We start from the raw sequence: 17,931 nt of genomic DNA, 5'->3' as shown, positions 1-17,931 counted from the left end.
TGGAAATCTGAAATAAAAACATAAGATACCAGAAATACTCAGCAGGTCAGGCAGTACCTGAGAGGAGTAAACCAGAGTTAACCTTTCAGGTCAATGATCTTTCATCATGGATTATGTCCAACATTTTCAGCTTTTAACCACAGTGTCTCTTCCTTTCAGATATACCTTAAAACCCATTTCTGATCTTGTCTTTGATCACACCCCCTTTCAAAGCTCTCCATCATTATTCTTGTTTGAGACTTACGCACTACATATTGCAAGGATGGCACAATGGCACAACCAATAAAGTTTCTGCCTCACAGCTCCAGTGACCTGAATTTAATTCTAACCTCTGGTGCTGTCTGTGTGGAGTTTTCACATTTTCTGTGTCTGCACAAGTTTCCTCCAGTGCTCCGGTTTTCTCCCACAATGCAAAGTGGGTAAGTGGTGGAATCTGAGGGGAGCTGATGAAAATACGAGGAGAATAAAATGGGATTGGTGTAAAATGGGTGTGGACTCAAGAGTCATACATCTCAGCTCTCCATGATTCTAAATAGAAGTTGTTAAGAATTGAAGTTCAATACTGATTTATGAGCAGCCTAGTCACATGAAGAAAATACCAACTGTCCTATTGTGGCAAAGCAACCCCAGAGCTTGGAATTGGCCCAGGAAGCATGGTAGGAGCAGTGTAGGCTGAAGGAATGGGGCAGCAGGAGGGATAAGTATACATCCCCACAGACCCCATGTGACAGTGGCAGGCCCAGGGATTGATGCAATGAAGGGCATGGGTCCCAAAAACTTCAGTCAAAACAGGCTTACCAAGCTGCCTAGAACGTGGCTGAGACCAAGAAAGGGGTGTAGAGGGTGAGGGGTTGGTTTGAGAGCCAGGAAGTAAGAGACAAGTCCAAGAAATTTATCGCTGACGGCCGGGAATGCAACAGAAGCAGAGCACACTACAGTGTGGGGCAGAAGTAGATTTTAATTTGTTTAAATCCTCACATCAGAAAAAGTAAAAATATTACAAATCTAGTACAAATCCAGCGGTGGAACTGAAATGTTCAACTCTCACACCATTCCAAAGCTAAAAATTAACTGAGAGCTGAATATTAAACCCAAGATCATTATGCCATTGGCTTCTGGACCTCTGTAACTACTGGACAGACTTACTCACTCTCAACATTCTTGTTCACAATCACAACCACTTGATACCTCACCTCATACCACTTCCTGTCTTGAATGTGTTTCATCCAATAGTGCAGAGATTTCTTCAACAATACCTTCCTGGAACAGACAGATGTAATTGTTTCAGTAAAAAAAAGTATCATGAAGCAGGCTTGCAGACAGAAGACATAATCAACATTTTTGGAGAATTTAAGTCAAATATGAAATGGCTGATTAGCTTCCAAACAGAAACAGAATACTGATTTTGTTTTCTCCATTGATTACACTTAAGAGACTTAATATTCTAAATTATTACCTTCCTGTACAATAAAATTAGTGTGTCTTCAGGCTGCTTTGTGCAAGTTGCAATTGCACTTGAAGAGGCTCCAGACTGTGCTGCTCTGCTTAAATATGGATGCAATTGTCAGCTGCAAATGGTAAGCACTTTCCAGAGACAGCTAACTTCTACTATAGCATAGGAAGCATCACAGATCACCAACAGCAAAGATCATTCTATCAGGGCAAGTCTGTTCCAATCAGCCCTCAATCAGAAAATAAATAAGCAAGCATACTGACAGGGTATGACTACTGGCCCACCTAGGTATCTCACAAAAACATAAGATTTTGTGCATCACACTGTGGATTCTCCCTATTCGCCTGGCAGCATGTGATCTTCTGGGAGAGATGAATAGCCAGATGACAAAATCAAGGTCAGTGAGGGGGATGTAATACTTACCCAGGGCATGCTGCAGTTCAGCTAGAACACAGATCCGGTTTTGGCTCAGAGGAATTCAGAAAAATCAAAGTTTATCATAATCAGCAGTCTGTTCCAGAGATCACACTTGCCTTACCCTCACAACCTTCATGTATTTATGTTCCCATCAGAGCACTGGCATGAAAGTACCCTCTTTATCAGAAAAGGCTGCCCTCTGAGGCTTTTGCTCAACCTTGTTTACACTGACCATTGACTGAACTGGAAATGTGCAATCATTAAGTCCAAGATTCAGCAACAATCCATAATTAATCATCTGGAGTAGTCACAAAGATCAAATAAGTTGCAAGAGTGACATCATTTCACATGCTGTGAAATGTGAAGAACAGTGCCCCTATTTATGAATTTTAGTTCTCATTAGTATACATCTGAGAACCAAAATACCATAAAATGTTAAAGGCACCTTTATGCGGACCTTGGCAAATCAAGTGCGGTCAGTAGAAGTACAAAGGTTTCAGAATACAAAGGACATTTTCAGCTTTTCATAACATTAGAAGCTACCTTTAGCATGGAAATTTAAGCATTAGAAATTCAATGGGCATTAGAATACCTGAAGTGATTTTGGGCTTCTCCAGATTGTGCCTCAAGCTCAAGCTCTTCTTGCTTCTCCGAACGTAACTTCCACTGATTCCAGCACCTTTGCATCATCTGTTCAAACAAGGCAAATTGTGAAAGCAGAAATACAGGCTCAGGCCCTAATACAGATGTATTTATAGAACTGGTCTGTTGATTGGGTCCAGGTGCTACATAGCAACTTAATCACAAACACATTCATCAACTTGTTTTAATCACAGGTTCACACAAATGAATTTTAATTGCTTTCTGTCCTCACCCATGGCTGATGCTCATTTGCATAAAAAACTGACAATTTAGGAGCTAGAGAATAATCTTGGTTGCAGATTTTTGAAGGACGGAACAAAAGCTACAATTTCTCTTGCACAAAGCCTTGGATTGAATTCTTGTGTTTTCCCTCTCGTTATGAAATAACATCTCTTAACAAGTCAAGGGAACAGACAGTATTTTAAACTACACTCCAAAGATATGCCAGAATATGGTTGAAGTACGTAATTCAACTGCCTAAACCACAGGATGCATCAAGTGTAGCACTTTTGAGGTTTAGCTTGCATTATATTCAATTCACAGAATGGTAAAACATTTAACACAGAAAGAGGCAACTTTCCACCCCATAATACCGGTATCAATTCTTTGAAAGATGCATGCAATTAATCCCTGCTTTCCTCATAATTTTGAAGTCTTCCCTTTTAAATATTGGTAACTAAGAGACATCTGTGAGATTCAGGGGTTGGAGACAGAATTAATCAAATCAATTAAGAAAATTATTTTAAGATGGGCAGACATGGCAGGACGTGTGTTATAGTTGTGGTATGTGGGAGCTGCTGGAAATAATTGGGATCCAAGGGAATCATATCTGCAGCTCAACGAACTTCATGTCAGAGTTGATGAGCTGATCTCCAGGTAAAAGTTACCTAGATACTTTATTCCAGGAGACAATCAATCACCCTACTTAGATCAAGTACTTTAGATCTGTAAAGTGAGACAGAAGGATGTGACAAGTGAGACAAGTAGGGGATTCAAAAGGTAGATTCTTGTGCTGCCTACCCAGTGGAGAGGAACTTAGTGGGAGAGGAAAATTCCAGTTGTCATGGTCCACTTGGGAACCAATAACATTGGAGGTTCCACTGAAGGAGTATGAGAAACTTAGGTTAAATAGAAAAAACATAACCATAAAGGCAATGATCTATGGATTAGATTGATAAGGTCATAGAGTCATACAGCATGGAAACAAATGCACCAAGTCCATGCTGACCATCAAGCACCCTTTTACAGGAATCCCATTTTATTCTCCCCACATTCTCATCAATCTCCCCAGATTCTATCACTCAGCTACACACTAGGGGCAAATTACAGCAGCCAGGTAACCGACAAACCTGTTCATCTTTGGGACGTGGTAGGAAACTCACAGAGTCATAAGTTATAAGGAGAACGTGCAAACTTGACACAGTTAACACCAGAAATCAGATCGAACCCAGGTCACTGGCACTCCGAGGCAGCAGCTCTATCAACTGTGCCACCATGACACCCATTGAGCCACATGCAGATTGGCATAAGGTCAACGGGATCCAAGAACTGTATGTGTGGTTCAAAGACTGGTTCAAGAGAAAATGGGAACCGCACTGGGAAAAGATAGAACTGTTCTGTTGACAAAATAGAAAATAGTGAAACCATTCAGCAGGTCAGACAGCATCTATGGAAAGATAAATACAGCTGAAGTTTTAAGTTGAAGATCCATCTGTAGCTTTTTTACTGATTTTCAATGGCTTCCCCATTGAGGCAGTTCATGAATCAGGAAGGAATCAATGTCCTACCAAACCAAAAATGAGGAATGCAGATTGGACACTAAACTAAGTAGTGGGGAGACACGTTCTGTTGAGGGATATTTCAGAAAGTTAAAAAGGACAAAAGGGGTAGCAAAGGGGTGTCAGAAGAAACAAACATAAACAGTCAATTAGAGTCAGAGTGGAGTAAAAGGACAAAAGACCAAACTAGAGGTTCTTCATCCGAATGCACGCAGCATTCGTGACAAAATGGATCGACTAATGGCACAAAGAGAAATAAATGGGTACAACCAATCACCATTACAGAACATGGTTACAAATCAGCCAAGACAGAGAATTATTTATTCCATACTTAACTCTAAAGTAGGCAAAATGGAATATGAAAGAATGGAATAAAGGCAAACGAGAAAGGATTTTAGCTCCAAAAAAATCAAATAGACTCAGCTTAGGTAGAACAAACAAATCAACAAGGGGCAGAAAGCATTAGTGGAAACTGTATGCAAGCCCCAAACTAGCAGTGGCAATACAAGGCAAGGTATAAATCGAGACATTAAATATACACGCAAAAAGGACAGAATAACAGGCTTTTAGATAGACACGTGAATGAATATGCAGGGGGTGGAGGGATATGGGTGACGTGCAGGAGAAAAGATTTAGTTTAATTTGGCATCACGTTGGGCACAAACATTGTCAGCCTAAGTGCCTGTTCCTGCGCTGTACTGTTCTAATAATTATCAAGGAGTTTTTCTACTTATAAACTTGGCAAAGAAAAATTAGCAGTAATAGTCTGGAGGACCTTTTCATCTCAATTCAGGATGGTCTCAGGACCTCGACTTCTTCCTGGAGCAGAGCCCAACCAGTTCCCCGTCACCAACACACTCATTTGCCTGGCTGAACTTATTCTCACATTGAAAAACTTCTCCTTCAACAGCATTCACTTTGTCCAGATCAAAGCTGGAACTACTCACATTTCCCCAAACTATGGCTGTTTTTTTTTTGTGGGATATGTGGAAAAGTCCTATTTCTCTTCTCACAGATGTAGCCTGATCTGCTGAGTATTTTGAGCACTTTGTTTTTGTTTTGGATTACTGGCATCTGCAGCCTTTTTTAATCTTTAATTAAACATGACAAGTGTTCATGCAAGGTCATATGCCAAAATCCATTTAGAGTATCTATAACTGTAGATATTTTGGCACCACAAAATGAGTGCAGCTGCATTTTCTATAGTTGGCAGTGAATAATACTTTCCTTCAAAAGTGTTATTCATGTCTTTAGGATCTAAACATACACAAAGTGATCAATCCTCCTTAAACCTCAGTGTACCTTATACCTTACAGTGGCATGCAAAAAAGTTTGGGCACCCCTGGTCAAAATTTCTGTTACTGTGAATAGTTAAGTGAGTAGAAGATGAACTCATCTCCAAAAGTCATAAAGTTAAAGATTCTTTTCAACATTTTAAGCAAGATTAGTGTAATATTTTTGTACAATTTTAGAGTGAAAAAAAAGGAAAGGAGCACCATGCAAAAGTTTGGGCACCCCAAGAGATTTGAGCTCTCAGATAACTTTTACCAAGGTCTCAGACCTTCATTAGCTTGTTAGGGCTATGGCTTGTTCACAGTCATTGTTAGGGAAGGCCAGGTGATGCAAATTTCAAAACTTTATAAGTACCCTGACTCCTCAAATCCTGTCCCAACAATCAGCAGCCATGGACTCCTCTAAGAAGCTGCCTAGCACTCCGAAAATTAAAATAAATGATGTCCACAAAGCAGGAGAAGGCTATAAGAAGATAGCAAAGCATTTTCAGGTAGCCATTTCCTCAGTTCGTAATGTAATTAAGAAATGGCAGTTAACAGGAACGGTGGAGGTCAAGTTGAGGTCTGGAAGACCAAGAAAACTTTCCAAGAGAACTGCTCGTAGGATTGCTAGAAAGGCAAATCAAAACCCCCGTTTGACTGCAAAAGACCTTCAGGTAGATTTAGCAGACTCTGGAGTGGTGGTGCACTGTTCTACTGTGCAGCGACACCTGCACAAATATGACCTTCATGAAAGAGTCATCAGAAGAAAACCTTTCCTGCATCCTCACCACAAAATTCAGCGTCAGAAGTTTGCAAAGGAACATCTAAACAAGCCTGATGCATTTTGGAAACAAGTCCTGTGGACTGATGAAGTTAAAATAGAACAAAGGTATGTTTGGAGAAAAAAGGTGCAGAATTTCATGAAAAGAACACCTCTCCAACTGTTAAGCAGGGGGGTGGATCGATCATGCTTTGGGCTTGTTGTTGCAGCCAGTGGCACGGGGAACATTTCACTGGTAGAGGGAAGAATGAATTCAATTAAATACCAGCAAACTCTGGAAGCAAACATCACACCGTCTGTAAACAAAAAAATGCTGAAGATGAAAACAGGATGGCTTCTACAACAGGATAACGATCCTAAACACACCTCAAAGTCCACAATGGACTACCTCAAGAGGCACAAGCTTAAGGTTTCGCCATGGCCCTCACAGTCCCCCGACCTAAACATCATCGAAAATCTGTGGATAGACCTCAGAAGAGAGTGCATGCAAGACGGCCCAAGAATCTCACGGAACTAGAAGCCTTTTGCAAGGAAGAATGGGCTAAAATCCCCCAAACAAGAATTGAAAGACTCTTAGCTGGCTACAGAAAACATTTACAAGCTGTGATGCTTGCCAAAGGGGGTGTTACTGAGTACTGACCATGCAGGGTGCCCCAACTTTTGCTTCGGGCCCTTTCCCTTTTCTGTTATTTTGAAACTGTAAAAGATGGAAATAAAGAGGTAATCTTGCTTAAAATATTAAAGAAATGTGTCATCTTTAACTTTATGCCTTTTGGAAATCAGGTCATCTTTTACTCACTTAGCTATTCACAGTAACAGAAATTTTGACCAGGGGTGCCCAAACTTTTGCATGCCACTACATATCAGTGAAGATGCATTTCATTGTGTGTTTCAATGTACATGTGACTAATAAAGATATCTTATTTATCTTACCTTGCTACCCTTGAACTGATTCAAGCAGTTTTACTGTTTCTGAGACCAGAGTGTCAGAGAGCCAAACCATTGAAATAGACCCTTCAGCCCACCATGGGCATTTGATGGTTAGTATGGACATCTACACTAATCCCATTTACCAGCCCTTGGTCCGTAGCCATCTGTGTCTCGGCGATTCAATGGCTCATCCAGATATTTCTTAAATGCTCCAACCGCCCCTCAAGCAGTGGGTTGCAGATCCCAGCCATCCTCTGCCTGAAAATCCTCCTCGGTTCCCCTTGAAGCGTCTTACTTTAAACCTATACCCTCTGGTTTCAGGCACTTTGAAATGGAGGAAAGCTTCTCACTCTCCACCCCTCGTAATTTTGTAGACCTCAATTATGTTCCACTTCATTTTCCTCCAATCCAAAGAAAACAAACCCAGCCCATCCATCCTGAAACACTCCATCTTAAGTAGCATCCTAGCAATCTCCTCTGCACCCTCTCCTGGGCAACATGGTGTAGAGGCCAGAATTGCTCACAGTACTCCAGCAGAGGCCTGACCCATGTTCATAAAGTTGTACCATAACCTCCCTGCTCTTTTATTCTATACCCCAGCTAATGAAAGCAAGTCTCCCATGTGCCTTCTTCACCACCTTATCTATCTATGCTGCCACCTTCAGGGATGCTTGACAAGGTCCTCCTGTTCCTCAATACTCCTAAAGGGCCATACCATTCAATACTTGGGTCCAACCCCTACTAGTTTTCCCCAAAGTGCCTCAACGTCAGGATTGAATTCCACCTGCCAATACTCAGCCCATCTTATCAACTCATCAGTATCATCTTGTAGCCTATCCTCCTCTCCGTCAAAGAGAGGATTAATTTTCATTGCAAACTTACTGATATCTCCCAAATCCAAATTGTTGATGTGTATCACAAACAGTAACATGAAGACAAGCCCTACCATAAACCGTAATCACAGACACAAGTGATTCCATCTTTGCCAGTTTAAAATCTTTGGTTACTTTCTTGTCCAAATGAAATGAAATTGCATTGGTCTCCCACATCCACTTGAAGTCTCCCGTAATTGCCTGACTTTAAGTGCAGCACTTATCATCCAAAACAACAGCACTAATCAGACGGACAATGAAAACTTGTTCCTGAATCCCCATTGATTGTTCTGGTTGACCATTTATGTGCACATGGTTCCCTTCCAAGCATTTCTTTGCAAGATCCTTCTAAGTGCTATCTATTTTACTCAAAGTAGGACACAATTCTTTGCCGTAGATCTTGCGTTTCCATCCAAAACTCTTGCATCCTAGGGGCTTCTTTAGCTTTAACTTGCAGCTTTCACCTGTCATCCCTACCAATTCTGCCCTGTCAGCTCATGAACAACTTTTAAGTTTTCTGTTGCATGACAAATATCATTTTTTTTCCTCTGAGATCAAGTTAGTTTCTTAAAGCTTCTCACACCCTTCAGTCAGCATTACTTCAGGGAGTAATGTATTATACATATGACTCACCGGCACCTTTCTTTTCCTTCTCAAATTTATATCCGGCTTCTGCCCAGTCCATCCAAGTAGGATAAACTTCACGTGATTCCAACCCCATCACGATAAATGTTGCTACCTAAACTCATTCCACTTTCTGCTACAGCTCCATTACTGCAGCATAATTCTGCCAAGCTAATTCAAACACTCACTCTTTGCTGTAGTATTTCCATCATGTAACTTGAGAGCTTGTGCTGGTGGAGCACTTCACAGAGCCATTGTGCAAATGGTTAAGTCTTAAAACATCTTTCAAACAATATGACCGCAGTCCTAGAAGGATAGCCAGATCGCTCTCTTTCACATAAGAGCAAGTAACAGGGAGCAGTGGCACTCTGAAAGATACCTCACCCATGCACAATTCAAACCACAGACATTCACGGGAACCTTTGTCCACGAGTTACTGAACTGCAATCACGAATGGGAAATTTTGCCGAGCTGGCAAAGTACAATGAATTCAACAGCAGGACCTTTATCCTGCAGTAGCTGGGAGCAGCTAAATTGGCAAATTCTTGGGATTCAAACAGAATCCATTTTTATATATTCAGAACCACATCAAAAGAGACCACAACATATTTCTTTATAACTCAAACGTCCAGTTTAGAAAAGAGCAACATCCAAGCTGATCGAGATCAGAGCTACAGGCTGCTGGAACGGCACCATCATTAATTCCAAATGGTTTATTCCTGTTCAGTGCACATTTGAATCAATGAATAAAACCTGCAATAATTCACCTACAAAAAAAATAGGTGCATCAAACTACTGCCAGCATCAACAAAGATCAATGCAAAAAGACTATACTTAATCAAATTGTTCAAAGGTTGATGCAAATTCAAATAAATAAATGCCATAAACAAAGGAACTCCTCCTACTCTCATGAATTACATCAGGTTTTGCTTTTTTCTCCCCATCATAATTCCTACAATGAAAGTCACGTTTTGCTTTGATCACATTAATTGGAGCACAAGATGAACTGCAGCTACTAAGGATAGTTAAAATTCCTTAACTTGAATTAGTGATGTTATACAAAAGGAATAATATGAGAAAATTATATTGCAAGCAACATAACTATAGCAACTGAACTCACATCCTATACTCAGATCTTTTTTAACATTACAGGAATGTCAAGAATCAATTTTAGTCCACCAATGCTTCACACAGTTAATTAACTATTACATTGTGACTGGCATACCCAAAATCCTGAGTTTGTTAACACATGTTGGAATCACATAATTTAAATCAGATTAATAGCATGCAACTCATATTGAAACAACTGCTCTTCTCCAAATGCTTAGAGTGTATAACCCATCAAAGTTAAGCAGGTAAAACAGCCTCACAACCAACAGTTCCTCAATTACTATTCCTTAACCCCTACCAGCTAATGTGCATAAATGGTCACTCGCTGACAAATTAAGTTCAGCTGTGACTCCCCCCCCCCCCCCCCCCCCCCCAAGTATTTGAATAGACTAACACTACTAGCGTAGATAAAGAACAGTCACTTGAGCAATACAACCTTGGAAACGTGTGTCAAAATGAAATAAATGAGAAATATCTCTTTTCAGAAATACAGCATTTTTTTTAAGATTGCATACACATGGCTCAAGGTCTCACATTCAACTAGTTATAAATAGATTCTTTGCTCCAACATAATGCTGGCATTTTGACTCTAAATGAGTCCAGAATTTCTTAAACATTTACAAAAAGCTCCAAGCTGTTATTTGGTTCCATTGCTTACTGCAAGTTTCTGTCATACTGGAACAACCACAGGAAGCCTGCCCTGAAACAACCATTCTCAATCACATTGTATGGGTGAGATTCCCTGATAATGTAAAATGCTACATCATCTGTGGAGTGAGGGGGTTGGTCACCAAATGGTCTTTCTTCAGTGTCCAGAATAAGATGCAAATAAAAATAAAAATCTTACCCATATGACTGATTGCTGGTAAGCCAAGTTATTCTGCATTTGTTTCAGACGAATGCTTCCCACATTACTTTTCAGAGCAACAATGCTCGATTGCTAGTAAGAGAGAATAAATTAGTTTAAAATAAAGTGCATTCTAACATCAAACAGGATGGTTTAGCTCCAATCATGGTCCTCTGAGTCTGAAAAGATGTAGAAGGCAGAAGCAATCACATTGGAAAAGTACTTGAATGAATAGTTGAAGCATTGTAGCCAACAGGCCAAGAGCTAGAATTAATCAGAGTATTTGGCTGGCATGGACACAATAAGCCACTGGCCTCATAGCATATTATAAATCTGTACAATTCTTCTTTGATTCTATCTTAAATAATTTAGCTCCATCTCCACATTAACTAACTCAAACTTCTATAGTATTATGTACTGAGTACACGCAACTCATCTTTTTTTATTCATTCGCAGGATGTGCACGTCTCCAGTAACACTGGCACTCAGTGCCCCTTCCTAAACGCTCCTGAAATGGGAACAGTTAACAGTCAACCACATTGAAGTATCTGGATCACATACACAGCAGACTGGGCAAGGACAGTTGGTCTCCTCGCCTTAAGGACATTAATGAATCAGATGGGTTTATACAATGCTCCTGTAGCATTGTGTTTACCGTTACTGATGCTTGTAATTTCTCTTTTAAACATTCTATATTTATTTCATTTCTGGAATTTAAATTCCCAACAGCCATGGTGGCATTTAAATTCATGTCTGTGGATCGATGGTCCTGAAGTCTAACCTGAATATAACTGAGCTGCTAAGTTATTAATAAATCCAAAACTCAAATACTGAATATCAATAGAACATAAAAATGTCACTGGTGCCTGAATAAAGCAATTACACATTTCAGCAATACAAAACTCAGCAAAAATGCAATACAAGATTTTGCTGTGGGGGTATGATACAGCTAAACCTTACCAGCAGGTAACAGCGGTAATGACGATCTGCTAAGTTGCACAGTGCAATCTTTTCAGCCCTCAGAACAATGTCTGCATTGAAGTTAATGGAATCACCAGCAGATACACAATTAAGCTAACAATTAGCTGTTGTTGCAAAATAAGAAAGGCTGAGGCCCTTCAGAGATAAACACAAAGTCAAATGAGAAATAAACACAACCCAGAAGGTCAATGAGGGCAGGGCAGAGACATTCTCTACATGGACTTCAGCAAGCACTTTCATAAGGTTCTGCATGACAGGCTGTGAGAAGAGGAATGCTTATGAGAAGTGATTCATACGTCCCCTTTTACAGATATCTCCCTTAGCCCACAAGCCATTAGTGCTGCTGAACTTGCAGTCTTAAAGCCTTAAATCAACCTTTGTGTAGTGATGAATTTTCTCTCTCATATACTATAACTGTAGATTTTCTCTCAGCAATATTGTTTTTTTTCCCATCACCTCATCACAGAGTTTACGTTTAGTTTGAACACCTTTTAGCAATACTAAATTATTCAACTGACCTGAAGTAATTCTTAATGGTTTACCATGCAACCTAAACAGATTTAAGTCAAGAGTTAAGGTGAAAGGATACAGTGACTCCAATGTTGAAAGGTCCTCCGCAGCCTGCATCTCCTGCTCAATTCACTGATGCGAGTCTCAAGGGCATGGGCGCTCTTTCGAAGACGCCAGGCCAAGAACCACGAAGAAAAGTATCGTGACACAACATTTTTTGTGTACATCTGCTCAGCTACTCCTGTGTGAAGAGATTGAAAAGACGGCAATAATAATTTGAGGGATGTTAGGCATATCGCTGCATTACCATGCTTCATTCAGAATGCAACAAGTGTAAATGATCCATCCACTTTAAATAGAAATGGAAAAAGTGTCCATTTCTGAAAATGGAAAAATTAAACTTCGTTTTTTTAAAGACCAACTCAGGGAAGCCAATGGATGCAGTATATTTTGCTTTCCTGAAGGTATTCATGGAGGTGCTATATAAAACTTACTGCACAAGGTAAGGTCTCAAGAGTTCAGAGAAATATACTAGCACATATGGAGGATTGGCTAACAGAAAGAAAGCCGACTCAGGATCAACAGGCCATTTTTAAGTGAAGCTTGAAAGTTCAGATTCCACTGGGATTATTGCCGAGGGCCAAGCTAATTGCAGTGACTTAGATGGATGTAATATGTTCAAGTCTGCTCTAAATTCAAATGGCAAACTAAGTCATGCGAAGAAAACAGAATAAACATGTTAAGTAACTGGGCAAAACATGGCAAAATGAGAGATTAATCATTTTAGCAAGCAGAACGCTATTTAAATTGCGTGGAACCATTACAGTTGGAGTGAGAGAAAACTGAGTATCCTCACACAAGCAGCACAAAGTTCGCGTGCAGTAACAGCAAGGAATTAGGAAGTTAAATGGAACGTTAACTTTTATTTGAAAAAGAACTGAAGTAGGGAAGTTTTGTTACTGCTATACTGAGTTTAGGCAAAACCACACCAGGAAAACAGTTTTGGTTTCCTTATTTAAGGAAAAAATGTACTTGCCTTGAAGGCAGTATAAAGGAAGGTTCGCTGGGCTGATGTTGGGATAAAGGATGCGTCCTATGAGGAGATTGAAGTTGAGTCACATTCTGCTCAAAGAACAAGTGTGATCTCAATAAAAAACAAACAAGATTCTGAGGGGGCTCGACAGAGTAAAATGTTTCCTCTTGTAGGGATGCCTAGCACAAGGGGAGGAATGGGATAGGGAGGGCAGGCAGGGGTACAAGCATGGTGCAAAGGAGAGCACGAGGACAGAAGGTGAAGGCGGGCTGGAATGGTCTACCATTTCATGCCACACACACGAAATGCTGGAGGAACTCAGCAGGACAGGCAGCACCTATCAGAGGGAAATGAACAGCCGACATTTCATGCTGCCTGACCTGCTGAGTTCCTCCAGCATTTCATGCATGTTGCTCCAGATTTCAAGTATCTGAAGTCTCTCGTGTACCATTTCACAGCTCCCAGGTACAACAGTCAATCAAATCCCAAGTGATTTATAAACAGGCCTCAGTTTGCTTCGCTACAACTCAGAGGGCATTTAATTAGAGAATTATTAATTGGGACATTAACATGGGTGACAAGAATGAAAAAGAAATTACCACATTGATGTAACAGGTAGTTGCTCCTAATAGGCTTACAATAGTAGCCTATTCACCCTCTCCGGCTGCTCTACAATTCAATTACATTACAGCTACATGAAATATATAATTATTCCACCCTACCTAATCCTTTTTAGAAATGTAAACACTTCAATCAGATCACCCCATTCTCAACCTCCCAGCACATTCTTTTTGCTAGATTCTACCTTTTGCCTGCCTTTCATTCTTGAGGTTCCATCACAAAGACCTATTATCAATCCTATTCCCACTTCAGAGAGATTGGTAACTAGGGGCCTTAGATTTGAATTAATTAACAGAGGGTCACAGGGTATTGAGAATTTTAATTTCACCCAGCAGGTGATTGGAGATGGAACTTGTGAGCTGAAACCACTTCAGACTTTGGTTTGAAGTCATATAGATTATAGCATACCAATTGCATATGGATTCCTGCCTCTGCCACTCTTTCAGCTCACAAGCTCCATCTCCAATCACCTGCTGGGTGAAATTAAAATTCTCAATACCTGTGACCCTTCGTCAATTAATTCAAATCTAAGGCCCCTGGTTATCAATCTCCGTGAAGGGAAATGGGTCTTTGTTTTCCAGGCATAATTTTATACATCTCAATTTAATCTTCCTTCAGTCTCCTCTGTCCCGAAAGAAAATAAACACCACATTCTATCAAATATTTTCTAAAATTCTGAAGTCTGCCAACATCTAGTGCTCTCATATCCATTCTATAACATGGCAACCAGAACTGCAAGACTAAGGCTTAATTGATATTTTAAACAACTTCATTGGAGGAGAACAGATAGTGGGGAGATGGGTCTTGGAAACTTCTGACTAAACCCTGGAACAGCACGAGAACCTGGGATCATAGGCAGATCCTAGGACCAACACTCACAAGGAGAGAACACCCCCTGCCCCCTCCCAGAGTCTGGGACTCAGGGAACACAAGGAAGCCACAAGTTTGATCGAGATCCCTTTGTGTCTTGACAGGCAGTACACTGTGCAATGTGTGAATGATTGCATGTCGTCATTGCCATTAAGAGTTCAAATAAAGCTAATTATACCTTTCACTGGTTGTCAGTGGTGTATCTTTAATATAAGCGAATTCAGCATAACAGCGCAAACTCCACACAGGGCACCCTTGAGGACATAACTAAATCCAGGTTCTTCAAACTATTAACAATTGTATTACCTACAGCACCACAGTGCTGCCCAACAAGATGGTACTTCACTCCCTCTGATTACTTTCCAGGATCTTCTCAAAACTCCAATATCCCTCAGTTCCTCCATATATCGTCAGTATCCTACAACTTACTGTGTATTCACTTGCTACCCTCCCCACCAAATACATCATATCACACTTCTCAGAACCAAATTCCATTTGCCTCCTGACCAGTCTACTGATTTATTCCTGCAATAAATAGATTTCTTTCTCACTAGCGAACACACAGCCAATTTTAGCAGCATCAGCAAATTTCACATAGACTGCATCAAATGAACTACGATTAAGCCTCTTATTTTTTCAACAAAAAGTTCAAGTTGTCAGACACGATCCTCCCCATAAAATCCAATCTGACATTCTTGATTAATCTGAGCCTAAGTGGCAATTAACACTGACCCACAAAAACTTTGTTTTTCCACCACCAAGGTTAGATTGGCTGACAATAATTACTCCTTTGTCGCTTTTTATTTGTGGTCTTCAGTACTCTAGCACCAACCCTGAATGCAGAGGTGATAGCAAAATGACAGTCAGAGCCTCTATACAATCCTTGCACTTTTTAAAGAGTCTGGGATACATTTCATCTGGGTTTAGTGTTTCATCTATCTTCAAGGATATTAAACTTAACATTTCCCCCTTTATGTTTACCCAATCCACTACTTCACTCTTTCAACCAAACTAATATCTATCTCCCTTCTTCTCTGACACAAAGAATCAATAAGAGCCAAACCCCTATCATCTGCTTCCAAGCATATTCACTAACTTTTTTGGTTCCTAACTAGCCCCAATCTTTCCTAAGTCATCCTCTTGCTCCATTTGCACTAAAAACACTTTTGAGTTTTCCTCTATTTTACTTAGCAATGTTTCCTTGTCCTCTCTTTGATACCCAAATTTCATTTTTAATGTCACCCTGCGCTATCGATATTCTTCTTAGCTTACTTCAATGTTGAGCCCCGAGTACCTGACACAAGCCTCTCTCTTTCACTTGGCCTACCCTTTTGACTTCTTGACATCCAGGCAACTGCATTCATAATCCCGCCTTCTTTGTTTTGAAAGTATATGAATTGTAGAATTGTTACAGCAGAGGCTGCTGCCATTTGGCCTATCAGCATGTGCTGGCTCCACGCAGGAACAATGTCGTTCCCTTTGAATGCGACGATTGAATTAGTTTCCACCACCTTTTCAGGCACTGAATTCCATTGCATATCTAATCGCAGCTTGAAAAAGTTTATCCTAACGTCAACGATTAGCCAAGCATCTTAAATCAATGTCCTCTGGTTCTTTCCAATGGAAACAGTTTCTCTTTTTTCCTGGTTTGATGAAAGGTCATCCACCTGAAATCATTACTTTTTCCTTCTCTATAGATGCTGCCTGACCTACTGATTACATGCAATATATTTTATTTTATTCTGTCCTGTGTTTGGACACTTAATGAACACTTCCATCAAATCACCTCTCAACCTCCTCTGCCCCAAGGAAAGCATTCCAGATTTCAGTAGAACCAAAATCCCTCATCTCTATGAAAATTCTATCCTATACTGTTTCTAAGACCTTTACATCTTTTCAACAGAGAGTGGTGAACAAACTTTGAACAACAGCTTCAGATGAACCTGTGTTTTACTTAAGTTTAACATAATCTTCTTGTTCCTTCTGGCTCTATTTATGAAACCCACAATACCATATAGCTTCTCAACCCGAAGTATTAGCTTTGAATCCTCACTGACTCCTCTCTGAATAACCCTCCTCACTACTTGGATAATTAGCTGGCTTCTATTAGCTAGGTGCATCCACTTCACTGCTACTGAATCACTTGCCCCAAATGAGAAATCATCTGAGCAGTTTTCAACTTCAGAACCGAGAGCCTTAGACACCCCCCCCCCCAATGGTTCCTCCACCCTGTATAAAGTGTAACCTTTTACAACACTGCTGCATCAAATCACTCCTGTTCAACACCCACCATCTGCTCCCAGCTCTGCAACGTTGTCATCTTGAAATCACTTGTATCGTGCTCCAAACCATTTACATAATGTCTTTTGGCTTTCATCACCTTACTTACTCCACAATTATCCATTCCTGTAATTCCAGCTTTCCATTCATTCCACCACTATTCTCCCCATAAAAGATACTCATGTCTTCAGCCTGCTTATCCTTATCTGATATTCTCTCATTAAAAAACCTCTACATTGGTCTTTTAAAAATCACTTAAAAACTATCTGTGCAACCAAGCTTTCACCACTCTGAAGCTCACATCCACTTTTCCCTATGCAAGTCATTAATGGATACTTCAAATTTAAGATTTAAAAAAATCTACTTCTTTGTTTGATCACTGCGGAGTGTAATATTGATCTGTATAGATTGAAGGCCAGGAACACCCTTACAAGTTGGACACTATAGTAAGTTGTGGTCTTCACAGATCAGAAGTGAGGGGATAATGAAAAAGAGTACTCATCATGTTTAAAACCAGGCAATACAACCTAGCTGCAAACATCCTGTCTCAGCTCAGTCAGTACACTAGAATTGAAGAATCCATTTAAGTACCACTATAAATGATTGACACCATCAAGCCAATGAACTCAAATTATAACTCAGGACCTCAGAAGGCAACATTTATAGAGGTTCAAGAAACCCACATGCACACAGATTTTAAGCCTTCGTCCCAGAAACTTACTGTGTTGACATTTCTTCTCCCTGCGAACCTGGACATAAACCAGCCAAGCCAGGAATGAATGGCGCAGGCACCGACGCTGATGTATCTGCTGAGCTCGAGCAGCACTTTCCTGATCTTTTATCAACTGATGTAACATTGCATTCCATTGAAGCCAAGCCTGCACTCAAAGCGGAGACGTTACCAGTTA

The 17,931-nt window shown here is 40.3% G+C and overlaps 1 protein-coding gene across 2 annotated transcripts in view; it reads right to left on the bottom strand.

The window, feature by feature from the left end:
- The window catches only part of LOC127579282 (protein SFI1 homolog), a 120,401-nt gene extending 102,505 nt beyond the window's left edge, over positions 1 to 17,896 (bottom strand). Inside the window, exons 1-7 of one of the 2 annotated variants that reach the window (XM_052031965.1) lie at positions 17,745 to 17,896; positions 12,299 to 12,460; positions 11,689 to 11,759; positions 10,729 to 10,821; positions 2,463 to 2,560; positions 1,194 to 1,260; positions 330 to 443 (exon numbers count right to left, since the gene is read on the bottom strand). In XM_052031965.1, the coding sequence (XP_051887925.1) occupies positions 330 to 443; positions 1,194 to 1,260; positions 2,463 to 2,560; positions 10,729 to 10,821; positions 11,689 to 11,759; positions 12,299 to 12,460; positions 17,745 to 17,880 (741 nt within the window). In that variant the 5' untranslated portion in view covers positions 17,881 to 17,896. The remainder of the gene's footprint in view (positions 1 to 329; positions 444 to 1,193; positions 1,261 to 2,462; positions 2,561 to 10,728; positions 10,822 to 11,688; positions 11,760 to 12,298; positions 12,461 to 17,744) is intronic. The other variant, XM_052031967.1, reaches the window with a different exon arrangement.
- Between the last annotated feature and the right edge of the window lie 35 nt (positions 17,897 to 17,931).

Source organism: Pristis pectinata, chromosome 17, assembly GCF_009764475.1.
Source record: "Pristis pectinata isolate sPriPec2 chromosome 17, sPriPec2.1.pri, whole genome shotgun sequence".
Lineage (NCBI taxonomy): Eukaryota > Metazoa > Chordata > Chondrichthyes > Rhinopristiformes > Pristidae > Pristis > Pristis pectinata.
This window is presented reverse-complemented; position numbering and strand designations above follow the sequence as displayed.